We start from the raw sequence: 27,905 nt of genomic DNA, 5'->3' as shown, positions 1-27,905 counted from the left end.
CCCTAAATCCTCTCTTTCGCCCTCCTCCTAATTCTTTCTTTCATAGGTTAGGTTAGCTTAAATTATTTAAATTATTGATATTTTTGATGAGAGAAAATTATAATTTAAGGAGTTTTAAGGCCCACATGAAAGAAAGAATTAGGAGGAGGGCGAAAGAGAGGATTGGCTGGAGTCTGGCCGGTGGTTTCGTTGACAGAACTCATAATAAGCAAGTAGGAACAGGTGCAGGTATTGGTCCCAGTCCCGATGATTTTCGGAGACAACTTTTGACAGATATCCTCCCATCGTCTTGTTCATGCGTTCTGCCATGCCATCTCACTGTGGATGAAGAGGTGTTGTTCGAGTCTTCCGCATACCAAGAACTTCACACATTCTAGAAAATAACGCTGACTCTGTGACTTGTGACACCAAATCTGCTCACCAATTCTTTGAATAATATATCTGCAACCTTTACCACCTCCTGGTTAGGCAGTGCATAGGCCTCTACTCATTTTTTGAAATGATCCATTGCAACCAAAATAAATCTATTTTCCTACAGTTACCTAACAATGTACATGTTCTCTCACTGATTTGAGAAAGCAAAGTGGCCAATTCGCTCATCAGTGAGACAATGTTAACATTGTCTCACTCTAATTACTTTGTCTCACTCCATATTTGCAACGTGAAGGCACGAAATAGTGAGCGCGTAACATGCAGGCAACATCGTATGCGCGCGAAATACGTTGGCAGCACTGGCTGTAAATCAGCTGGTCAGCTTTTGTACTGTTGTATTTGTCACTTCACATTAAATGTTATATTAAAAGTTCACTTCTGTGTAAAAATAGGTTATGTTTCTTCACCGATTTATTTGTTTTATGGTAACTGTAGGAAAAGTATAATGTGCAACTCGAGTTCAAAGTACAATTGCCTCACTCGAGAAACCATTCCTCACTCGCCTACGGCTCGTTTTTTTTTTTTTTTTTTTTTTTTAATAGAGGGCCAGGCTTCAAGTAACCATGGGATTGCAACGCAGCTTTTTTTTTTTTTTTTTTTTTACCTACGGCTCGTGAGTAAGGATTTCTCTCGAGTGAGTCAATTGCTCACTTTTCTCACTAGTTGCACAAATAACTATTCCAGCATCGGTCATGGGGAACGGTCCTGCTACGTCAATGGCGATACGCTCAAACGGGGCACTAACGTTGTATTTACTCATTGGGGCTTTTCGTTTGTTGACAGGGCCATTTGAAGCTGCGCAGGTCACACACCTTCTGCACCAGTCTATTACGTCGTCTTTCTGATTAGGCCCCGGCCACACGAGGCGAATTTCGCGCGGCTTATCTTCGCGCGAAGTTAAACCGCGCGAAAGCCCAGTAGAAGCGCTCCCTTACTTTCACCAGTGTACGATGTACCCCTAGATGGCCTCCAGTAATTCCATCGTGTGCTTCCCTTAGCACTTCAGGAACCCTCTTCCTTGGAATTATTAGTAGGAGTTTCTGTGCCCCCCCCCTCTTCCAATTCAAAGGCTCGCTTCAAAATTCCTTCTTCCATTAAAATCGAGTTCCACTGCGCCCAGTAGGTCTTCACGTTCTTAGACAATGGAGCAATATCCTGCCACGATGGTCTTCCTTTATTGTCCATCTTCCACTGCATAATGTGTCTGAAGTATGGGCCCCCCTTCTGGTCCTCAGACAGCTACTTCTTGTACCCTTCGTCGTTAATGGTGGTCACACGATGGACCGATGCACTATGGTCTTCCTTGCGAGCACAGTGGTTGCCACTGTCTCCACATCGTCTTCTGGAGAGTGCATCCGCCTTCTTATGGCTCGGCCCAGCAAGATGATTTGACTCGAAGTCATATACTCCTGCTTCGATCCTGGAGAGATTGCATGACGTTTACTCCGGTGACGCCTCATTTCTCCGCAGTTCCAACAGCGTATCTGCCGGCCAAGCGTTTTGAGTGCCTCCAGTACTCTCTTTACTAGCTCCTCGATGTATATAGTGGAGTCGTAGTTTCTGCGTCTGCCGCACGGACTCGAGCCTGACCTCTCACAGACCGTCATACAGCCTCGAACTCCAGTGCCTGTGTCAGTGCGTCACTCAGTGTCTTTGGCCTGGCGAGCTTCACTGCCTGTTGAGTCTCAGGTTCACGTAGTCCGTCTAGGAATTTATCCATCGCCAAGCTCTCGTAGACATCATCCGTGACCGAAGGATAAGCATTTCTCACCAGGCGAGCAATGTCGGCTTCAAACTCCTGGAGTGACTCGCTGGGTTTCTGGATCCGGTTCCGCAGTTGTGATCGGTAGAGCTGGTCCATGTGTTGATGCCCAAAGTCCAACAATAAGGTTGGCAATCTATGGTGCCATCTTAAGACTGATTCAAAACATACTGAGATACGGTCAGAAGATTGAGTGTCAATATGAACGTAATATACAGGGTGTTTCCGAATTGTCTGGACATATTTTGTTTACTTGTTCCCTGGGCTAAGACAAGCATAAAACACCATATAAGTATGGGTCTAAAGTGCCTAGATTTCTGTCTGTCGGTATGTGATTTTTATAAATTATTTTATACATTGGGCATTTTTCAAGATTTGGTATGAATGTGTAGTTCTGAAAGTAAAAATAAAAATTTCGTTCTGTGAAAATTTCGTTCCAATATCTCTAGCCGTTTCAATAAGGCGGCCATTTAAAATCTTTAATGCCAAATTTCATGCAAACCGTAAATATTAAGAAAATTTGTTACCTTGGATAGTGGATTTTAATAAAATCAAATGAGACCTTGTTTGTTAAAATCGGATGAAAAATAACTGAGTTATCGGTTTTTTTCTACATTCGGATACGCAATTTAATAGGACTACCATAAGATCTTATTTGATTTTCATTAAAATCCTCTATCCTTTTGGAGAGGTAAAAAATGTTCTTAATATTTACGAGTTTCATGAAATTTGGCATTAAAGATTTTAAATGACCGTCATATTGAAACAGCTTGAGATATTGGAACGAAATTTTCACAGTTATTTTTACTTTCAGAACTACACATTCATACCAAATTTAAAATCTCTATCTTGAAAAATGCCCAATAAGTATATAAAAAATTTTTTTTTTAATTACAAACATACCGACTGGCAGAAATCTAGGCACTTTAGACCCATACTTATATGGTGTCCACAAAATATGTCCAGACAATTCGGAAAACCCCTGTATTATAAAATATATTATTACTTAATATGTCATTTATTGTGAGGGGCCTAAAAAACTCCTTTCGACACAGATCACTTACGAACGGCTGTTACTGTCATTTGGCTGCAATACGTGTTACTAGGCGAACACAATAATAAATTCATATTTTATTAGCTTAATTCTTTTACATTTCAATTGATCTAAATGACGATAAAGGGGTACGTTAAGCGCGTAGTGAAAATAATACGATGATAAACACAAACAATTGTTAATGATAATAGATAGAATTTGTTAATCAGGTCTATTTAACTAAACAAAACTATAGCGGACGACTTCAATGCAACTACTGAAACTACTTAGTACAGTAAAAATATGTTTTGACCCCAAAAAAATTAGCACAACCGGGGAATTTGGTACAAATGTTGGGTGTACCTTCCTTTTGAACATACTAAAAGTCCCCTAAAATTGAACCTGTGCTACGGCCGCCATATAGGAAAATGGCGGCATATTTCTGTATTTTTCGCTATAGTGACTTTATTATTAGAGATACAGGAAAAAGCTAAATGTACAAAATGTAGGTCATCTAAAAATACACATTTTTTGTATTTACCATCTTTCTCTAAACCTAACGGTTTTTGAGTTATTTGTTTTTAAGTATATTTAGTTTTTTCTAGTTATCAAAAATAGGTGAAACACATGGAAATTGATCGTTACTTTCAAGGATTATGATAATTTATCCTATTTAGTTAAATAGTGTGATACTAAAAAATCTAAAAATTTAAGCTTATTTTATGAGTAAAACCACTCCGCCACAGCAAACCTGCAGACTCAGCATATTTCCATTTGATTAGATGTTTTATTAAAAAATGTATATCAATAAAATTAGGTTCAACAGGCACCTAGGTTTGCTGCTACAGGTAGGTTATTATAGTGTGTTTTTTAAGTAAAATATCAATACCTTACTATTAAATAACAAATTTTCCAAGTTTGATCAAAATATATCTATAAACAAGCAAACTGCAACAGTTAACTAATTCATAAGAATAGCATGGGAGTTTTAAATTTACAATAAACAAATTTGAATATACAAATTTTGGTCGTGTTTACTAAAAAGATGGTGAATGGTCACGATTAAAATATTAACCAAATGGGTTTTCAAAAGGAGATGGAGCCTGTTATTTATATGTAATATTAATTCGTACCAAGCACCGAAAATATTGTATACAGTAAGGTAATCTACCATATTTTGTAAAGTACACAATAGTCATATTAATATTTTATCTTAATTTTTTACCCATTTAATAGTTAACATTTTAGTATTTTGATCGCACCACCACACTAACTAACTATACTTGACATCCCATTGTAAATTTGGAAGGGTGTTTTTCGTGTCTAGTTCATGTTGGTGACTAATTAAGTATGGTATAGTATAGTTAGTTTTATTTATCAAAAATCGGTGAAACCCATCGCAATCGATGGTTACTTTCAAGGTTTACGACAATTATTCATCCCACTTAGTTGATATCAGAGTGATAGTGGTAGTGCCTTCAAAATATTAAAATGTTAATTTATTAAATGAGTAAAAATGAGTATAAAATATTAATATGACTATTGCGTAGTTTACAAAATATGGTTGATTTCCTCACTCCATATAATATTTCCGATACTTGGTACAAGTTAATATTACAGTACTTAAATTACTTGCTTCATCTCCTTTTAGTATTAGTATTAGTATTAGTTAGTATTCGAATCGTGACGAATAATCGCCATATTTTTAGTAAACACAACCAAAATTTGTATATTTAAATTTGTAAATTGTAAATCTTAAGCTACCATGCTATTATTATGAATTAGTTAACTGTTGCAGTTTGTTTGTTTATAGATTTATTATGATCAAACTTGGAAAATTAATTATTTTATACTAAGTTATTGATATTTTACTAAAAAAAAAACACTATAATAACCTACCTGTAGCAGCAAACCTAGGTACCTGTTGAATCTAATTTTATTTAAATACAATTAATAAAACATCCAATCAAATGGAAATTTGCTGAGTCTGCAGGTTTGCTGGGCAGAGTTGTTTTAATCATAAAATAAGCTAAAATTTTAAGATTTTATAGTATCACACTATTTAACTAAATGGGATAAATTGTCATAATCCTTGAAAGTAACGGTGAATTTCCATGTGTTTCACCTATTTTTGATAAATAGAAAAAACTAAATATACTTAATAACAAATAACTCAAAAACCGTTGGGTTTAGAGAAAGATGGTAAATACAAAAAATGTGTATTTTTAGACGACCTACATTTTGTACATTTAGCTTTTTCCTGTATCTCAAATAATAAAGTCACTATAGCGAAAAATACAGAAATATGCCGCCATTTTCCAATATGGCGGCCGTAGCACAGGTTCAATTTTAGGGGACTTTTAGTATGTTCAAAAGGAAGGTACACCCAACATTTGTACCAAATTCCCCGGTTGTGCTAATTTTTTTAGGTTTATGGAATTTTTCTCTTATTTTTACTGCACTAACTATCTTACTGCAACTACTTGTCTTATTGTCTTATTATAGCTATACAAATGTACAGCTGATATCAGCTTTAGCAGATTATTTTATGCCAAATGGAGAAAAGAAATAGGCTACTCTGGGAGAAGGCATACTGATAACGTTGAGGCGGGGAAGCCAGTCCCAGCCACCGCTATACCATGGGAGAGATTAGGGAAAAAACGGCGCGCGCTGTTTCGAATTAAAACTAAAACTGCCGATAAACTAAAACACATGTGTTATTCACCGATGGTATTCTTAATGTAAATTAAATTTCCTATCAAACGGTCTAATTTATTTTTGAGAACATTATTATTTATTATTTACTATCGAAGCTCAAGGTTAGCATAATTTCCCTTGGTTTTGAACATATGATTACTTTAATTACGTTTTTGAAAAAAACATTATTTATCTATACACACTAACAATGTATTCGTGTTCCCTAAGAGTTTCTCGAAATAAGAATAATATATATGAGATACATACGAGATCCGGTATTTGATTGGAATATTTAAAAAAGAACTTAAATAACTTTTATTCATATTTATTTTTTTTAATAGAAGCTTACTAAATTTAGTTTTAATGAAAAATTAAATTTTGATAGGCTAGTGAAATAAATATTGAATTAACATTCCTTATCATTTTCTTATAATACAATTTGTTGCTAGTTTTAAAGCATTTATGTACTAGGCAAGTAATTTGAAATAGCCAAAGGTCAAAAGAAAATTCAAAGCCGCGCTCACTTTTATTACACTCACAGCACAGCACTTAAATTAAATTAAATTACGAACATCAAAAGTAAAACATTTTCTTGGCCATTAAACTCTCATTTTTTAAATTTTGAGCCATATTTGAGAATTTGGTGTTAAGAAATATCAAATAAACTTCGAGTAAAAAGTAAAAAAATTCAGTTCTCGCGTCCTTTGACACCTTATTGCGTTTATCATCATTTTTATAGTGTTAGAACTTTTTTGACTTCTTTTTACGAAAACAAATTTCAAATATGATTTGAGATTGGAATTATGAATTAGGAATAATCAATAATGAATGACACAATAGTAGTAGGGTAAAAATAAAAACATGCCGTCATTTAACCATTGTGTTCAATATTAAACACATTAACTACTGTAGTCATCTTTGAATTTAATATTTGTTCATTAATATAATCTTCCTCTTAGGTTTCTAATATTGCAATTTGAATTTAGGTTAGTTGCATGTAGTTAATATGAATGTAGTTATTATTGCATGATGTAGTTTTAGTTATAAATACTTGACTCATATTTCAGTAACTAAATCTGTAATACGACATTCTAACGGTCCTGATTGAGTATTAGTTTGTGTTTTGGCCTTAAAAAATGTTATATGCATGTCTATCAACACCGTACCTCCCCCCCTACTAGACGGAATCTATAAATTAAGTATCGTTGAGCCATTCGTTGGGCTGGCTTCAACGAAACTTTATCGTGTCCCCTCCTTAGTACATATCCTACTATTTACGGAGAGGAAGGAAAATTCATTTACGCGCACAGGTGGCCAACCTGTAGTGTGAGACTCCTGAGAGGATCAGACTACTTACTAAAAACCCCTCGACTCTGTTGGACTCAGACCTGGGATTGTTTGTCACATTTCATCAAGTCAGGCCAACATGTGACCTAAGCCCTAGGGCTCCCACTGTTTCCGGCACTCTGTTATTTTATAACCTAGACCACATCTCGATCAAGGTCGATCTTCTTGGCGCGGAGTATACCCTGGACGAAACGTGACACACAGGTCCAATTTTCTTCACCCTTCGCCATCACTGGGATGACCGTGTCCACCGAAACCAGTCCTACGTTGTATTGAGCCTCCAGGTGAAGCCTTTTCTGACGCGGACAGCAGAAAAAGTGTGTTCCACGTCATCGGTAGTGCTTGAGCAGTAGAAACAATCGGGTGACACAGCTTTGCCCATCCTGAACAGGTACGACCAGAAAAATCCGTGACCGGTCAGAAATTGGGTTAGGTAAAAATCTACCTCGGCGTGCCTCCGATTTAACCAAGGTTGGACTTGCTGAATCAGTCGCCTGGTCCAGTGTCCCCACGTCTCCTGTTCCCAGCCGGTAGGTACGGACACACTACTCGTTTCTTGCCTGGTCCTCTACACGCCGCTGTCAGCGCCCGCTGATATATTGCCTTCCTCTCTGCTGCCAAAAGTTTGACGGGGATGACTCCAGCAATCACCAGGACGGCGGGTTCGGACACTGTTCGGTAGGCGGATGCAACTCGCTGCCTGACGCTGCAATCGGGGGAGCCGCATCCTGTACACCTCTATATTGAGTTCATCTGCCCACACTTTCGCACCTTACAGGAGTACGGACTGGACAGCAGACATCAACAGCCTTCTGCAGCTGGACCACGGGGTAACCTCTGACATTGGACATTAACCAGCTAAGGGAAGAAACCACCTTAGCGGCCTTGTCCGCCGTACGGATGATCTGGTCTCCACCAGCTGAGCTTGCTCTCCACCATGACCCCAAGGCGGTATTTGGTGGCACGACGAGCAGTTTGGGACTTCAACGTTCCCCACCTTCAACACGATGGTGTCAATCCTCTTTTTAGTCAGAATCACAATATCAGTTTTGCTCAGAGCGAGCAAGAGACCGTGATCTGCCATCCATGCCTTAATGGTGTGCATGACTAAATTTAGTTTCAGTTGGGCAAGCTCAACGCTACGTGCAGCTATTAAAGCTGCAACGTCGTCTGCATACCCAACAAAGACAGTTTCTTCGGGCATCTCATACCTCAGGAGGCTATTTCCCAACTCCTCAAGACTGGACAGCGGGACTTTGTCCACTCTTCCGAACTCCCGGAATGGGCGCAGTGGGTGAGTCAGGAAAAGGGACTTAACTATTCCATGATGGAAGGTGGAGAGCGGGTACCAAGCTTCTTGGCTATAATATATATAATAGATAATATATAATAATTAATAATATTTAATAGATAGTGCGGCGACGAATTATAGACTACTGTATCTACAAATATTATAATTGAAGACAGAAATTTATAGTTTATAATAATATTTATTTTATTGTATACTTACCTGATCAGAGAAAGAAAGTCCAACTTAAATTTTGTATTGTAGCAAAAAAATTTTAGCAATGGTAGTGCCCACCTGAATAGTCCTCAGGTAATTTTTTTGTTTTCGAAGGTAATTAACTCCTTGTGGTTGACAGTAGTGTCATTTCCTGCCATTTGTCGTTACCACCGTTCGCCGTTCCCGCTGTTCGTCAATCCCACCGATCGTCGTTCACGCCTTTTCTTGTTCCTGTCATCCCTATGCTTTACACTTCACCCCCCGGCACTCTCACCCACTCTTACCAAGTTAGATTCACTCAGTTCTCACTTAGTTACAGTACCCACGGTGTAGTTTTGTGTACTTTTGAGTGTATCAGTGAGTGTTTATAGATGTCACTGAGTGAACTTGACCAAAGTCAGATAGACAGATTTAGACTTTATTTCAACACAAATAAAATGTAAACTCTTTTTGTGTCCTTTTTACCTATGGGCCGGTTTCCGAGCTCGGGATTTCGCCAAGTTCTAGACTTTAACCGTCTTTAGACTCTGGAGTCAACAAAATGACTTTCCGAGTCAGGGCCTAAGCGAATTCCAGAACTTAATAGACTCTGGAGTTTATTTGGCTGGTTGAACTCAAATCAAATAAAATCAAATCTGGAGTTTAAAATTTGACTTTCCGAGTGAAGAATTTATAGATCCAGGACTTAACTTAGATTCTCATCTCTTTCCGAGTCAAGGATTTAGCAAAAATCTAGGGTCTAAAAAGGTACGATTTTAGATCCTCGCCAAGGGCAGAATTTAAAATTAGATCCTAGACTTAACAGAGTATAAACACCTCAGTTGTTGTTTTGAAGTCGGTTTGTGCGCATGGTTATCATGGAATACCTATATAATTTGGATTATGGTCGTTTACAAGCACCACAACGTAGACCAAGGCATCTTGGTCACGCACTTAACACATTTTTTGTGTTATATGATGAAGAATTTCAGGATAGATTTCATCTTTCAAAAGATAACGTTTACTGTCTCCAGGATTAAGAGTGTATAATGAAAGAGCTTCACACAGCATTCCGAAATGGAAACAAGTGTTGATTGAGCTGAGTTTTTTTTTCATTATCATACCATTGGGGGTCGTGTTGCATTATCATACCATTGGGAGTTCTGTTTTATTATCAAACCGTTGGGGGTCCTGTTGTATTATCATACCATTGGGGGCTCTGTTGTATTATCATACCACTGGGGGTCCTATTGTATTATCAAACCGTTGGGAGTTCTATTGTATTATCAAACCATTGGGGGTTCTGTTGTATTATCAAACCATTGGGGGTCCTGTTGTATTATCATACCATTGGGAGTTCTGTTTTATTATCAAACCGTTGGGGGTTCTGTTGTATTATCATACCAATGGGGGTTCTGTTGTATTATCATACCATTGGGGGTTCTGTTGTATTATCATACCATTGGGGGTCCTGTTGTATTATCAAACCGTTGGGAGTTCTGTTGTATTATCATACCATTGGGGGTCCTATTGTATTATTATACCATTGGGAGTTCTGTTGTATTATTATACCATTGGGAGTTCTGTTGTATTATTATACCATTGGGAGTTCTGTTTTATTATCAAACCGTTGGGGGTTCTGTTGTATTATCATACCATTGGGGGTCCTGTTGTATTATCATACCATTGGGGGTCCTGTTGTATTTTCAAACCGTTGGGAGTTCTGTTGTATTATCATACCATTGGGGGTCCTGTTTTATTATCAAACCACTAGGGGTTCTGTTAATTGTATTATTATACCATTGGGAGTTCTGTTGTATTATCATACTATTGGGAGTTCTGTTGTATTATTATACCATTGGGGGTTCTATTGCACAATCAAACTATATTTACAATTGCCACAGTAATCCAGTATAAAAAATCATGGAGGCTTTTATTTTAAGTATTTGATTTTCATAAAACATTCTTTCGATATGCATCAAAGTGTAAACACATGTAGCAAGTAAGCAGGTTAAAATTTAAAAAAAAGTAAGATATACATATAAATATATCTTTTTAATTCAAAATTTACAAGAATAATAGACAATTGATATGGACATTTACTGTACTACATTGAAGTAGCAGTATATTATTATTATTATTATTATTTGGTTGTCTTTAAAAGAATACTTATATAAAATACAATCTTTCAATATATATAAATATAAAACAAAATTATAACCATTTAATATAACAATAAAACAAAGCTTGTTTTCATAAAATATAGATTTAGTGGCCGATTAAAATCAGCCTCAGCTTGCTATGTTTCTTCATATTTACACATTACTTACACTTAACTAGTATTCCCAATAGAAGCTTTAAGAACTAGTATAAAAATATATTCTCTATGTTAGAAAATTCAAAATACTCTTTTATACACATAAATACAACTGGTATATTTTATACAAGGCTGAATGAGACATGTGATGTTAATACCTTGCATGCCATTTGACCACCTCTATACTCTAAACTCGAGACAATGTACAATATACAAACCAAGTAACAGACAATACAATGTTTGTGCGGTTCAGTAGAAAGGGAACATTTCATCTACATAACCGAGTCCTTAACATACTACATAACAAGTTTGGAAAATAAAGAATGTCCGAGATATAATAACAACACAGTCCCACATATTTAACTAGTCTCAACAAGTCTGACATTACTTATCAAGCTCAAAAACCTTTGAGTAATGTTAACATTAGACAAAGTGTAACGTGCATTACACAAGTGCCTTATGCTTGAATGTGAGTAATATTGTGTATAGGACATAACAGCAAACCTTAACAAAATATATTAAAATCTAAATTATACCACAGTAGTTGTCCAAGTTCTTAGTTACTCAAAGCACAATTTTAGGAGATATAATAAAAAGAATAATGCGATAAGTCATAGATTGCAAGCAAACAAACAGTTAGAAGTTATATCTGCATATAGAAATATCATATAAACTTTCATAGAGATATTAGAACAGTTTGCTCGCTACAAGCCGGATTTATCTACAATATTTAAGTCTTATCTAAAAAATACTAAGCACATAGAGTCACTGTGATATATAACTCAACATAAATGCATGTAGTCTTTTGCAGAAAAAATTAACCCATACGTTATTAAGTTAAATCACACTAATACAAAGTAGTTGGAATGTATGAAATAATGCTGTTAAATTATTATTTCTTCAAGTAAATGTAGTGGTCATCATGCCCTTCATATAATTCTTGCGCAGAGATTTGTATGAAGGTGTGGACTTGAAGAGATTCTCTGGTTTATAGTTGGACCTACTTCCTCAGGGGATCTAAACTCTCCAAAGAAAAGTCTTCATTCCCAAATGAAAGTCCTCGGCTAAATCCATCCTATAACATAAAGCCCACATAAAGTAACGGTTTAACACAAGATAATTATTAATTAATTATTTGATAAGGGCTTTTCTTTGTACAGTATTATTCCGCTAATTTGGTATCCAATACTAAAGCAAAATACAATAATTCAACATAAGTATATTAGGATTAATTGACCTGGTAGGGCTATGAAGACAATGTTTTCTCGATTTAGGTAGGTTCGGAAAAGTAGGTGGGCAAACAGCCCAGTCGAGCATACTGGATGATAACCAAATAACACACGAAAGTTGCCTGATACCTATAAAAAGCGCATTTAACTCTCTATTTCATCAGTATTTCTGTCGTTATTGCAATAAAAGCTATTCATAGACAATGCTCAGTAATCTGGGGCTGCCAACGTCTCAAACATTCAGGATAAGGGAGTATCCACAGTGCTTTATATTTATCCTACCAAATCAGGGCTGGATTTCTCTTAGACGGACACATAGGTTGCCAGGGATCTCGTCCTGGGAGGGCTCCTCAAAGGAAATTCTTTTCTCTTTAAAAATGAATTTCACCGATAATTTGTTAAGGGGTTTGATTTTTAAGCAAAACTTTTACTGTCGCTATCATCGTAATCGTCTGAAATATTAAAGATTTAAAAAAATCACAACTAAAAACACTTTATAGGCCTACACAATTTTCCAAAGAGAACCAGTAAGTATAAGATACATATCGGTGACATGAAATTCAGATAATTTAAATCATATTCACAATTAAAATTATCATTACAATGAAAATTGGAACAGTTTTTCCATACTAACTCAGACCCAACGTATCTACTGCATTGATAAAACTGGTAAACCCAAATCCCACGCACAGTAATTGCATACACAGGTGGTGGCAAGTGTGAGGTATTGCTTTCAACCATTTTTCATAAGTTATAAAGATATTCAATGATTCATTGTTTAGTGGAAGTTTGGAAATGTTATTCTTGTCAATATCCTTGTCAAATATCCTTGTCCTTATCCTTGTGTATAATTGTCCTTGTCAATATCTTGTCTTGTCCTTTGAAGCTGTAAGAGCTAAAATAACCATTACAGTAGAGTGTCGATTATCAAAAGTTCATCCAATCATCCAAAACGTAGTTTAACTGAAACACCGTTAACCGGTGTTGCTGAGATCGCAAGATATGCTCAAGAGTGTGGTTGTGATCCCAAGAATAACCAGTGTCGCCGAGAAAGCAAGATATGATCACAGTGTTACCACCTTTGCAGGAGACAATCACCGGTGTCACCAAGATATGCTCAAGATATAATCATAAATGTTGCTACAATCTCGAGAAACTATCAAAATTCGTCAAAAGTACTGTAAACACGTGTAAATTAAAATATTATAAAAGTCAAAATTGTGTATCTCAATTTACCGTCAATAACCTATTATCTAAAGAAATAAATTATCCGAACACAATGATTCACCAATTGTTTTTAATAATTGACTCTCTACTATACTACCGAATACTGAAACTAAAATGTGTTCTCTAAGCTTCACCTTCATTTCTAGTATTTTTCTGTCTAGTAGTCCGATGGCATTTTCAAGCTCAACTTGGGATGGCTCTGCCCCAGATGCATTAAAGTCTCCCATTCCGAACGGGTCAGAGTTGCTGTTTGGCATGAATGGTGAAGATCCAAATACATCAGCTGGAGGCCCTTGCTTGGGCACACTGCGTCTGGCGTTGACAGGCTTAGGAGGCGGCGCCACTGGAAGGGAAAAGCGATTTGTGAAATACATCATTACAAAAAAAACCAATTAAAATTCCATCTTTTTTGAGGCCCTTTAACAAGCTAACTTTAAAAGCATTTATCTATAATCTATATATTTACTAAATTATAATAACAAATTAAATTAGTTTATTTAAAATTTACATAGGTCATTTTGAGTGCTTAACAAATCTTAAACTTATTTAGGCGGTCATTGTATATTTTAAGTTCAAAATACAAGAACCAATCCCTTCTCTTATCTTAAATGTCAAATTTGAAAAATGGGGAAAGTATCTTGCTTAGTGCTGTCTTGAGAAATTGTCTCTCATATTTTTAACATGGGAAGTTGTTAGCTTCATATAAAAATGAGGAATTTTCTTAGCTATGAGTACATGACAATAGTCTTTCATGGAAAGAGGCCCATCTCTATAAGTGATATAGAACGTTGGTTTTAAGTTCAGACTAGAGGGCTCTGTGTACTTTGGAAATGGGAGAAGGAACTATGGGAGTGCACCCAACCGTTTTTCAAGCGGAGGTCATCGCTATTTTGGTTTGCACGGAAGAAAATCTCAATAGAGAGATCAGAGACAAGAGAATTAGTATATATATACTGGTAGTAAAGCAACTATAAAAGCTCTTATCTTGTATGAATTTTACTCTAAGCTTGTGTGGGGGGCCTATGTCGGAATGAGGTAGGAAGAATGATCTTACGCTTTGCTGGGTGCCTGGGCACTCAGGCATTGAAGGTAACTAAACCGTGGTTAGACTGGCAAATGTTGTCTCAGTGCCAACTGTGTTTGGTCCACAAACTTTCTGTCGTACCTCTTAAAAGTATGTGTGCGCCTTCATCACTTCATGGGCAGCGAAAACACCAAACACGATGGGCTGAAATGCCCCTTCTAAGAGTAAGTAAACTCGCTCTTCACTTGCCTTCAAAGCAGGTTAGGGCCGTATTTTCCTAACGTCAGACACAGCGGTTGCTGGGGGAGGGGGGGGGGAGCCTAGGAGTCTATTCTAGATAGTGTTGATCAAAATAATAGGCTTTAACACAAGTTTTAATTTGTCTAATGGATGTCCAACATGAATGAATATTTCAAATGAAATACAATGTAGTTAATATTATTGTGTTAAATAAATAATTGTTTGATTGTTTGTTTGTTCTTAAACTCACATAGAGGGGGAGGAGAAGAAGGTGGCAGTAGGATTCCGTTGTTGTTGTTTACTATGAAGCTTGGAGTTCCATTGTTTGTGTTGTTTTCACAAGCTCTGGGATTGAAATCTTCTTCAAGTTCATCCATCAGGAGTCCTTCTAGTTTAGTTCCTACTGTAGGCACAGTGTCTAGATCCCTGAAATTCATAAAACGTAAGAATAAGGTTAGACATATAGTGGTATTAAAAATAAACAATTAAGAAAACAATCAAATTATTCATGATGCTACTTATATTCAGCAAAAACCTTTGATTTCCATGTCCATTACGTCAGCTGAGAGATAACTTCTACAGAGGAAGAGGCTCCAAACAAAAACTTCCCAAAAGTTAGGTGATTATCAGGTGTGTATGTAATTTGTCCCAATAATATGGAAAAGAATGATTGGCCTTAGTTTATGTGTTGGTATAATGGAGAGATGTATTTTAATAAAATGTACAAACACCAAAGAGAGGGTTGGGTACTGCAACTGTTGGCATCATATATCTCACTAGACACCCAAGCCATAAATGATTGAATAAATTTTTTGCATTTACCTTTCTGTGCATTTTCACTATCTAACAAAAAATGGAAAATTTATATTGTAATAGGAACTTAAACCTAGTATGGAACATTATGGTCAGTAAAGTCTACTGGATTTAAAGCCTACTGTATCAATGGTGATTTTCAACAATAATGTTTTGTCTCCTTTTCCTATACTTGTGTTCATATTCTGAGCAAGGCCATGTATCTGATTATTTGAATGAACTAATTTGGGTTTGAACAACAGTGTTCCATTGTGTGAGCTGTTCACACTACACCTTTTATAGACTATAGTGTTTTGTGATTGGTTAATTTTTGCATGTTTTATCATGACTTGACTGCTATACAGTGCATATTTTTTTACTGCTACCCTCTGTAGTGTATTCCAACTTAGTTTTGTGTATTGTTAGTTGTAATGTGTTAGTTAAGTTTTTTTTTCACCTGAGGACAATTTCAGATTCCAGATCCTGAAACGTTGTGTATTGTTTTTTTTACCATCGTGATGGAAAATGTCTGCAATAAACCTTTGAAAGACTAAGTTAAACAGTGTATTTGTCTTCCTCTTTCCACAACCTCAAGGACTCTACTACTGAAGAAGGAGCTAGTAGCTACAAACATTTGAAGTAGTATGGGTTTATTAGTTCATGTTTATCTATTTCCGTCAGTAAGTTAAGCCTGTTGAAATTTGGTTGTTGTTGCCTTCTGACGATAACTGCAGACCATGCTGGAAAGTCTTTATCTTGATAAAAAACATATCTCATCCAGCTACATTCTTACTTTTCTTTCCAGGGGTCATTGAACACATTCTTGAAGTATTACTTGAATTGTAATTTTTAAGACAAGTAATTATTTATACTGAAGTTGTCATGCTTCTTTGTTTAGTTGAAGTGTTAAGTGACAAGTATTGGCTGCTTTCTATACAAGACTCAAGTGTAAAAACTTAGTCGATTCCTTGAATATATAATTTAATATAGCTTACTTGTGGAAGTTAGATTAATTGAAAATCTTTATGTACTATTTCAAGATAAGGTTTGACAGTCTCCTCATGTTTATAAATGTTACAACACCATTTATAAGATTTAATAAGTTGAGGTATGTGAGTTCATTGACTGTTCAGGTGTGTTGAAGCTCTTTGACTGTTTTAAGTCAGATCATTTGAAAATGTTTGCACTTTTATGTTGAGTTTTGTCAGTCACCGTCTGTTTGTATGTGGTATGCTATGTCGATTTAACATTTTGTAACATGTTTTTATTCGATAAGTTGGTATTCTTATTTCTACTCCATGATATTGTTATGCTACCCACTGAACGTTAATGGAAAGTTTAAGGATTTTAATAATGAAATCTTTTCTACTATCACTTATACCTACCCAATGAGGTCATTTTCTGGGAACGGCTTAGCTTCGAAGGACCTAGGAGGTACAGGAGGTGCTACAGTACTGGATCCATTGTTGAGACTTGTGGTGCTCAGGTTTAGCAATAGCATTGATCCTGCAGCAAAAACAGCACAATAAGAGAAAACAAACCTGAAAATTAGTATTTTAGTCTTATATGATTTGGAAGACTACATAAGTGTCTTTCCAGTTATAATGGTAAAAACATTTACAATATAACTCTTTTTTTTATTATTATTTGGTTTTTTATTTTTAAAGAAATTAAACTTTTGATATGAAAGTAAGCTGCACAATGACTAAAGGACAACATTAACTACTACATGACTAAAAAAGAGGTTTAACCAGTATAATTAACAAGATTTTAAATAGATTCACATAGTTTCACAGCATAATTTTAATTAAAAGATAACTTAAAGAATCCTTATTTCTCACTTGCCTAGAAACTAAGAAAGTGAAGCCTGGAAAATATGCAACAGTTCGTGCAAAGACAACAAATCTACACTCTGTGACGGTTCTAGGAATTTGTCAAGGGGGGAGGGGCTACCAAGAGTGTGTCTCACATCCTCCCCTTAGTATTTTTAATGATGTTTGGTGGATTTCAAAAGCCATTTTTAACGTCTAGAACTGTTTCCAAAAACCTCCGTTACGTTTTGAGGATGAAATGTATTTTTACATTTATCTTTCCAAGGTTCAATAAGGGGGGGGGGGGGGCTTTAACCCCTATAGCTCCCCTTGGGAACTGCCACTGCCTATACCAATAGATTGGCCTCAAGTCACATTTTTAAAAGTCTGGCAGCAAAGTGTTAAAAAATGTTGTATGTGAAGAGCTGAGGAGAATCTTTAACCAAGTTCTATCAAAAACAGACACTACACAAAGATAGAAATGTATTGTGGACACCAAAGAGACCACACAGCTATATAGCGTGGCAGGCTTTGAACTTACACCACAGCGATAGAAAGACCAAAAAACCTAAGTAGAGGAATAATAGAGAAATAGTTGAAGAGAAGCCAAAGTAAGATCAGTTGACGGAAACCCATGAGGCCATTTTATCAAGGCCCCATAGCCCACTTAGGAGCAAAAGGAGATTAGTCAAGTAAGTCATTGATGACCTGATTCAAGACACTCTTGACAATACTAAAGGATTGCAGAAGGGCTTTGTTATTGCCCTGAAAAGAGTTTGAAATATTTCACCACAATCTGTGAAATAGTTCCTGCATCCTGGAAAGACTAACATTTTGAAGAAGCAGCAAGCATTTAAATAGCAAGCAAAAAATACAACTGTAAAACTGTTAGTCGCAAACTGTTGTACCATCATTGGTTTTGACTAGTATACCTATCAGCGATGATCTAGTTTAACAGTATTGGATGGTTTGGTTACCATTGGTCTGTGAAGATGTGCCGTTGGATGTGGTTCCATTAGGGCTGTTGTTGGACTCCAAGGTCGGTAGAGAGTTGTTGTTGTTGTTTGTACGAACTTCTGTAATGTCCGATATACTGTTGTACCTGCAATATTCATCTACGTTCTGGAAAAAAAACATACCCAATTAATTAGGGAAGAATCAGAAAAAAAAATCACAGAATAAGAATACTTACGTTTTTTTATTAAAAACCGTTACAAACTACACAAAACTATTGAGGTTGAGAAAAAACTGTTTCACAAGCGTTTATAGCACAAAATAGTTTTAGGAGGTCTTTCAAAACAAGGCTATTTATTGAGGTACCTATTCATGTTTTTATAAAAAATTTATAGAATCATAGAGATGGACTAATTTTGTTAAGATTTAAAAACCAAGCCATTGACTTTCCTCTTAGAGCAGCTCTCTTACTGATGTGAAAGTAAGAAAAGTGTTTGCAAAGACTCTTTAACCTAAACCTATTCATAAGATACATTCACAGCTTTTAAAGACCCTACTTGTTTATTACATGGTAACTTGATAAAATAATAACTTCAATAACATTCATAGTTTGATTTTTGCTAATAAACAGGCAATGGCTTAATTTTTTATAGTACCATAATTTAATGTGTTATCACTTCATAATTACAATTAGTTAGGTGAAGAATGAAAAAATGTGTTCAATAATTGTAAAAACTAAATATTACGGCCAGTGGCAGTTCTAGAACATTGTAAGAAGGGGAGCTACCGGGGGTGTTCCACATCAGGAGGGGGGTCCGTGGATCCTCTCCTGGATTAAAGCCATTTGTAGACTTTTTAAAGCCATTTTAACGTCTAGAGCGGTGTCCAAAAACCTCCGTTACGCTTTAATGTCAAAACGTATGTTTAAATTAAACGTATATATCCAAACCATTTTTAATTAATTTTACTGAGACGTGATCAGTGGTGGTTCCAAGTGGGACCACCACTGATCACGTCACAGTAGAATTAATTAAAAATAATTTGTTAAGGAGAAAGGAAGGATACACAACTAACTCACTTGAATAAAAAGTCCCAGGAGGTTAATAGAACACATTAAAGTAACACATTAAACTGATATTTCGTCCCTTTTAGGGGTTTCTTCGGAGGCTTGAAGAAGTGCGAGCGATCCTAGTGATCCTAGCCGGCGCTCATTTCGGCAACAAATTTCTAGTCTGACTATTCTCCATAAGCATTTCGCTTCTTAAAGGGTTTGTATTCATTGTTGTAACCTAAACTAAAGCAGAATAGTTAACACCTTTTCCTTATTCAATAATTTGATCCCTTAGAGTAAAAAAAAAAACGATATGTCATTGCTTTGACTCTACTTAAGCAGTGGTATGGTCGTAAATTTTTCAGTGCGGAAACGCTCATGATCTTGGTAAGAACTTAAGTATTAAAATATAGGATTTTGGAAAAAGTAGAGTGGAAACGCCGTTGCCACAGATTTCGGTCCCACAAAACAACTGTACTTAATTAATCCTTAGGCATTGCAATGTTGTTATTTAATCCAACAAAAGTATTCTTCAAGAATACTAGCTTTTACTAGGCGTCGTTACCAGGTCACACGCCTATACTAGCACCTATATATTTAAGTATCTAGTAATGTCAGTCATTAGGTCTGATGGGTGGTCCAAAGCATTTCTGCCTGGTCAGAATGTTATCTAATAACTCTAATAAGCAACCTGATTGTGGATGGTTAACCTCTCTATGGCAAAGTTGAAAGGAAACACACACTAAAAAAATGGCTTGACTACTGAACTTTTGTGAGGACTCTTGAATGGATGGGTGGATTATTTATCAATTCCTATCAGATCACACATTTTGCTACTCTTTACCTTACTCAATCCTTATTTGAAAATTGTCAATTTTTATTCTAGTACTAGCTGTTGCACGTCGGCTTCCCCCAACATACTTTTCAGTTTTATTATGAACTGGCTGAAGTTGTGACTTCACTATGGGCTAACATGACCTTTTACGTGATTTTTCTGTTAGTAACAGTTATTAAGGATTGAATTCATTCTCAATAGCCTAATCGCCTATAGCTAATTAGACATATGGGACTACTGAAGTCAAACTAAGGAAGAAATTCTTTGTTTGAAATATTAACTGCCTTTCTACCAAAAGCTTCGAACTACTCTCTCAGGAACAAAATCGTAATGTTTTTTACCAAGTCACTACTGTTTTATCTCAGTTAATAAGGATTAAATTTAAGTTAATATATCTAGAAAGATAAATAATAAATAGAAAAGTTTGTTTTGACAGGGGCAAACATTTAAACATAATATCTGATTCAGCTGTCATGATTTTATTTTTTTTTTTATCAATCATGATCAAAATCTGTTGGAAATCGGGTTATCATGCTTGCTTTAATTTCACCCTGTATTAATTTTTAACAAAATCTATTACTAGGTATTTTACTTTAGGTTGGCTAGTGGTAAGAGCAAGAACTAAAAAAAAGGTTTATGATTGGAAATTGTTTAATGTTTTTATGAAGTTACAGGTTTTATTCCGTCCAGCTACCGTACCCGTGCTTTGCAACAGGCAAAGCAAAACAAAAAAAAACAGTGCTGCAACCTTTTGGTAATTTTTTTTACTTTTTAATGCTATCGAACATCATAGAATTCAACTTGTTGGTTGATTTGAAACAGCTGTCAATAATACTCTTTTTCTTTTTTAATATTCTTCCAAAATCCCTCACATGGGTACCTTTAAGATGGTCTAAGGGCTAGGCCCTGAACGTTATCACAAAATTGATGGTATATAAACCTATTCCATGAAATTGTACATATGTATGTAGCAAGTTTCGTGGCCATCGGTCCAGCGGTGTCTGGGTTTATCACCGCCAAAAATATATACAAACAAACATCCTCTTCTATCCTTATAGAAGATACAGGAAAATTAATAAAATAAGAATTAGAATCTAAACAAATTATGATTCAACTAATTTATGAGTCATTTTACGAGGAAAGGTTGAACAAATTTTAATACGTACTAGCTTGACTACAAATCTACCAATATTCTCTGATGAAGGGTCGAGTGTTTTATTAAAATAAAACATACTTTTGTAGTAGACATCAAATTTAACTGGTACAATTATGTCTGTAAACTCAAACTTGATTTGTTTAAACTCGGCAGTGGTTTAAAATACCTGTATTTGTCCATTGGCAAATTCTTTGAGTCTCTGTCGCAGAACAGTGTTTTCAGCTTCCAATCTCTTGACGTTTTGCTGCAGTATGATAAGTCTTCTTTGAACTTCCAAATCTCGTCCTGAGGTCTCCAGGAATCTCCTTTGCAGATATGTGTACAATTTTATTATAGCATCCAGATAACCGATAAATATTGAAAAAATGTGTAAATACCTGCTGATGATAATCCATAAATTTCTCTCTGCTGATAAAAACATTAAAACTAAAGTCTTGAGCAGAAAGTGACAAATGTTAGACGTCTGAGCATTGCACCACTATTGTGCATAAAACAGGTTTCAAGTACAATCTAATGATGACCATAAGCAGATATTTATACCATTTTAGAGAAATGTTTATAAATACAACTAAAACAAAAATATACTTACTGAATGCTTAACAGAAAAACATATTTTTTAATGGGTTTAGTGGCATATTTTAACCTTACATTGTCATCAGTAATCTTGAGCTGGTGCGTTGAGTGTATCAAGCAGAGCAAAAAGTAAGGTGGTAAAGAAGAAGAATAAAGAGAATATAATGTACTGAACAGATCAATTGTTAGAGGCAGCACCAGAACATGAACCTGTGACATTGCTGTCATGGTTCTGTAGTTGATTGCACAACTAACTAAGCCTGTGTTGTACATACCTGTGGCAATGATAGGTGTGACTAATGTGCTAATAGGTCTGGCCAGTAATGGTTACTGTGGATTTTGATATCAACCAGTGTTAAAACTTTTCACTCTTTTCAGAAAAATAGCTGTTATAAAATTCAGTAGCGGCTGGTGTTCATAGATGGTGGGAGGGATCTCCATATTTTAATATATAAACGAAAGCCTAACATCATTCACGTTAGGCTTTAGAGAATTCAAAAATAAGTCTTAAGTGAATTTAATTATCCAATGTTTGATATATTTAAGCTGTATATTATTTTAAGTACTCGTTAAAGTAATTTTAATTTAATTTAACTGAAGAATATTACAATGTAATTTATTTATGTAATGTTGGGAGGGCGGCGTCCGAGAGTCCTTATGGGCTAGCCGCCACTGGTAAAATTGGATAGGCAATTAGATGGTATTGTGTCGTTATCACTATCATATGGATTTATTTATCATATTATGAAGAGTTTTCGAGTCCAGGGAAAGTTCTCCTCGCCTAACACAACTATCTACCCTTTGTTGTTTCCTGATGGTGGACCTATAGCTTGAAACAGGCTCCAAACCACAAAGGTTTAACATTACCACATAGCTTAAGTCTTTGGTATTTGGTTGGATTCGAACCTGAGCTTCTTTGACAAAAGTCTCAAGCTTTAAACACAATACAGTATCAGCCATGACTGTGCCATGACATGGAATGATGCCCTCTGAATTAATTCTTTGTACCAACATCAAAGCTAGTGATCCCCTACTTAAAAATCAATTCTTCATTACTGCGTTGACTGTGACACATAAAGAGACATATTGTAAATAAGTTTGAAAGTGGAACAAAGGTGAGTTTAACAACCTGAAAACAAACTACAATCGAGCTATAAAATCTTTAGGGAAGAAAATTAGTGTTTTGTTGATTTGAGGCAAGTATCCAAAGAAAAAGTAAGTGTGGAAAGTATGAATGGAAGTATGTTTCTGTTAAAGTGGTAAAATGTACGGTAAACATAATATAGCTAACTAGTGAACTAAGTGAACTAATATAACCTGTGTTATTCTCATAACCATGACTTTTAGCCTAATGCTCTCACAAATGTTAATATAGACAGTACAAAAAGTAAAACTAATCTAATCTTCATGAGCAGGAATTTAAATACTCTTAGTCAAAAAGACCCCATGGTTGAAGAAAAGGTAAACTAAACAGATTGTTATAGGAAGATCATACAAACATTTAACCATTGTCCATACTAGTAACAAATCCTACACTCGAATACGAGATATGTCTGTTTGTAAAATTTATCTTTAAATCTAGCAGAAGGATTTTGACTAAATCTTGGATCTAGGAACTTGTAGGTCTAAAAACTTAATTGGTTACACAACTCATTTGAAAATTAAAAAAATTAACATTAGTCTTATGGGTAGCTAAGTAGCCAAGTAGGTTTTATAAAATAACAAGGAAACATTAAACAAAAGACTTCTAACATATGTTCGTTGCAAGTCATTCACAGTACACTAGCAAATTACAAAATACAGTACAAGGGGGAAAACATTGGACTCTATGTTAATCTCTTATTGTTAAGGGCAAATTTAACAGCTTTTGATTCACTCTTTTTTATAGTTCACATTTGTACAGCTGGAAGATAATTTATTGTAAATATGAAATGTGTATGTTATCATATTATTTCAACTATTAATCCCAATCATTCACACGGTTAACATAAATTAGAATATGAGATCATCAATAATTATTAAAGCTAAAATTATTATAATCAGAGATTTTTTCATATTTTTTTATGATAATACTTAGGATGGTTATGTTTGGTTATAATTCATGCTTTAAAAAAATAACAAAACGTTTAAGAAATCACTGATGTGCTTCTCTTAAGTCTTTGCTAATCTTTATCTAATGACTTTGAGGTCATTCAGCCAGTCAAATGTGAATGGAATCACCTGGATAGTGTTTCAAATTTGGAGTTAGAAAATCATTTCAACAATAATGTACATTATTACTTCGATTCTAACCTGCCGTTAATTCATTTTATCGGAACATTCCATCCTGGTATAGACATCGGTTAAATGTATTTTTGTGCTTCCTATCACAAACTGGCTTTGGGGTCTTTTTGACTTTGAAAGTCCATAGATTACGGTGAGTTTAGAATTATACTGTAATATGAGTAAATGTAAGTTACTTACTTGTAAGCCAGATCGAAAGCCTGTCCAATAGTGAGTGTTATTTCTTCCGCAAGGTTCTTACTGACAAAGACGAAGCAGGAGTGCTGTTCGTTGTCGCCTGACTCTTTTGCAATGAAGCTGAAGAACTTCTTTTCGCCCTTGTCATCTGCGCAGTAGGAGATACGGTGAAGAGGGTACTGGTGAAGAATGCGTTTGGTTTTGGGCTCCTGTATCGCAACACCATCTATACTAATCGTTAGTTCAACTTTTGGAATTTTGGAACCTTCTGATTTACGAAGCTGATGGTTGAATTTAAGTTTTCTAATTCCTTCCTTCACAACTTCGATTCCTTTTGGCTGGTCGACTTCAGTGTTGCCCAAAAACTGAAAAAAAGAAAAATATATTGACCTAAGGGGCTAAAACTGAAACCGACAATATTTGTTTACTCTTGTAGCGTATAAATGAGCAAATGACACTGCTTAAGGAAAGATTATGAATATTTTAATCTATTTATGATTTTCTATAATTTATCCAAACTCCTTGGCACATCATAGCAGGAAATCAATTTTTATGCGTTACACAGTAGCGATTAACTATTTACTTCATAAAATGTATAACAGAGTTAATCTCAGATATTTTTTATGATGCAAAGTCATATGTTAGATTCTTTACCTTTAAATAAAGAGAGACTGAATACTTAATCATTACCGGTACTTTATCTAGTTCCCACTGTACTTTGAATAGCACCCCAACAAAATATATAATGATATTTAGTCAGGTGAAAAACAAAACACAAAAATACTGCTAACTATACACAAAACTGATTGAGTCAGATTTTTTTAGAATATTAGAAGTTTGATACAAAATCTAAAATAATACTGGTATGAAAATACTAATCCCTGTAATAAAAGAGAATGGAAATTTATAGGGGAAAGATTACCTTGACTAGATAAGCAATGTGCCCCTTCTGCAGAACTTCTGGTTGGTGAATCCAGTTGCGGTTTTCTAAAAAAGAACATTTTATGGTTAAAATCTATTTTTAGAAATTTGAGGAGCTGATCATTCAAAAAAATAAACAGAAATTTAATGGTTCTCTGAAAACCTCAAAAATATTTGGGATTTACCTAAACCTCTAAATACCAACTAACTTAACTAAGGTAATAAATTATTTCAAATAATAATAGACAAAATAATAAGAAGAATTATGAAACAAAACTAGTATCAAACCACAAAATGATTTAATATTAAATTATAAGATACAGTAGAGTCTCCTCGATGTCTCAATAGTCAAACCTAGACTAATCAGGGCAAAATCTGATAACACTGAAAATAATAAAACCCATTCTTGCCATGCAAGAAATCAAAAACATGAGAGGAAAGTTTAGACGTCTAAAGAATAGAGGTCTTTAGTTATGAGGCATAAACAGTAGTATGCAGGACTACAACCTTAAAAGAAAGTACATTCAAGTGCAGGTGTGAAATGAATGCATGGGGCATTACAGACAGGGGCGGCAAAAGAGGTTGTGTCGATGTATATGCTATTGTACCTAGTCACACCACACGTAATTACTAACTATTAATTAGTATTTGATTTCACAATACCCAATTATTTGCAGGGAGGATTAGATAATCAATAGAGTACAGATTTTTTCGTCCTAAATAGCAAGTATCTTAGAGTTTTCAGTTATGATTCATCGTCCTACAACAATTTTCCAAACCAAACAATTTAAAATATGTACCTATTAAACTGTATTTTAAACAACCAGCAAACTGAACATCAAGTTGAACTATTTGTGTCCTAAGTAAAAGAATAAACATATTCATTTTACAAAAAGATGTATGGTCAAAAATGAAAAGGATAATGATTAACTAATTATAAAATCTTAGCACGATGCTGAGATCATGATGAGCGGAGGATGAGGTGGTGGTAATTTATCTCATAATGAAAATATGGCAATCAAATTACCTTTGTTAAACTCTAGTCCCTCTGATGACTTAGCACTTAGATAACTAGCTTGGAGGACCATGAAAACGCTTAGGGTTATTGTACTGAGGTATTAATATGGTTGTGGCCATGGCTTTACACAAGTTTATCTCAAAAGTGTTTGGGATAAGAATGCATACTTCTTACCTATTGGGCAAGCATTAATCCATTAAGTTTATTCATTAAGTGTTTAGTTTAAGATGCAGCAAATAGCTACCATTCCATGAAATGCCGCCATTAAATACACTCCTATAACACTACCTTGAAGGGTTACGAAATTAGACATTGAACGTAACTTTTTAACTCAGGTTAAAATGGTTTGTCAAACAAATCCTAACCGATTCAGGGTAAAATATCCGGGTAAATGATTCATCGTGCTTTGTTAGGGGAAAAAATAACCCAATAATTAACCCATAAAATATCAACATAGCTCACTCGTCCATAGCTACACACTTGGAATAAACAAATCTGCATACCCAATACAGGTAACTACTTCAAGGATATAATTTACAAATTAAGGTTTTAGTTGCAAAAAAACTTGATTAAATACTAACAGAATTTTGTTTCAAAGATGCTTCAGATATAATAATACCTTTGAAACAAAAGTTGATAACAGCCATGGGAGAGTAGTGATGTGCTGTCCATGGCTATACTTTTTTTTTTTAGCCCTTCAGAAGGTGATAGTTAATATTTTTCACTGATGGATTATATTTGAATTTAGTATTTATAGCAGTTCTATTTTACTTAGGGGAAATCATCATTTTCTCATATACTCTTGCACTCAAGTTATTCCTCCCAATTTGGTTATCTGTACATATTTATAAAATTGTCATTCAAGTGTTTAACCGTCACTCTTAACAGTCAATCTCTTTTACCTGTCACCTCAAAAATCCATAATTCACTATTTTTTACTTCAGGTTTCTACTGTGCAGTTTTTAAATAATACACGGTGTATATATTAGCATGTATTTAATTAAAATTATACGAGGCCTAGGTGTATTTCATGTGTACTCTGTGGCATTTACAAAATTCTTGGATTATCCAAACTGTAGTGGTTCATAAATGAATTTCAGTTATTTATCGTAAGTTTCGATCCCACAGGTGACTGTTAAAAGAATTTTTACTGAACTTAACATTTTTGAATTTCTACATCATAACATGTATCTTGAAACCAAGTTTGAGACCTAGAAGAAGAAGTAGAGCACCTCCCAATCACAGACCTTGACTCCCAATTGGTTCAAGTGGCCAATCCCAGGTTCATCATGACACCTATTATAATGTGTTCTTTGTACTCCGGGGCACAAAGGCGTACTCATCAATTACACATGCCTACAATGACTTTGCAAGGCTCTGTCAACAGACTGTACAACAGGTCTTGAAACTGCGAAGGAGAAACACATCACGCATTTCTATCAAGTTTGTGGAAGCAAAATGAAACAGATGTTTAGTCAAATAATTCTTGCTAAATTTCAACTAGTCATCAAGAAAATTCATGTGCTCATTAAAATGAGTTTTC

The 27,905-nt window shown here is 35.1% G+C and overlaps 1 protein-coding gene across 2 annotated transcripts in view; it reads right to left on the bottom strand.

Moving 5' to 3' along the window:
• Positions 1 to 10,790: 10,790 nt before the first annotated feature.
• The window catches only part of LOC128998561 (PTB domain-containing engulfment adapter protein 1), a 52,221-nt gene continuing 35,106 nt past the window's right edge, over positions 10,791 to 27,905 (bottom strand). For both annotated transcript variants that reach the window (XM_054424756.1, XM_054424755.1), the window contains exons 3-10: positions 25,346 to 25,410; positions 24,427 to 24,788; positions 21,557 to 21,695; positions 18,372 to 18,516; positions 16,969 to 17,089; positions 15,042 to 15,217; positions 13,662 to 13,870; positions 10,791 to 12,146 (exon numbers count right to left, since the gene is read on the bottom strand). In XM_054424756.1, coding sequence (XP_054280731.1) covers positions 12,072 to 12,146; positions 13,662 to 13,870; positions 15,042 to 15,217; positions 16,969 to 17,089; positions 18,372 to 18,516; positions 21,557 to 21,695; positions 24,427 to 24,788; positions 25,346 to 25,410 — 1,292 coding nt within the window. In that variant the 3' untranslated portion in view covers positions 10,791 to 12,071. The remainder of the gene's footprint in view (positions 12,147 to 13,661; positions 13,871 to 15,041; positions 15,218 to 16,968; positions 17,090 to 18,371; positions 18,517 to 21,556; positions 21,696 to 24,426; positions 24,789 to 25,345; positions 25,411 to 27,905) is intronic.

The sequence above is a fragment of the Macrosteles quadrilineatus genome, unplaced genomic scaffold, assembly GCF_028750875.1.
Source record: "Macrosteles quadrilineatus isolate MER2022 unplaced genomic scaffold, UCM_ALF_1.0 Scaffold_7__1_contigs__length_78375512, whole genome shotgun sequence".
NCBI classification, from domain to species: Eukaryota; Metazoa; Arthropoda; class Insecta; order Hemiptera; family Cicadellidae; genus Macrosteles; species Macrosteles quadrilineatus.
Note: the sequence above shows the minus strand (reverse complement) of the source record. Positions and strands in the feature narration are given on the sequence as shown.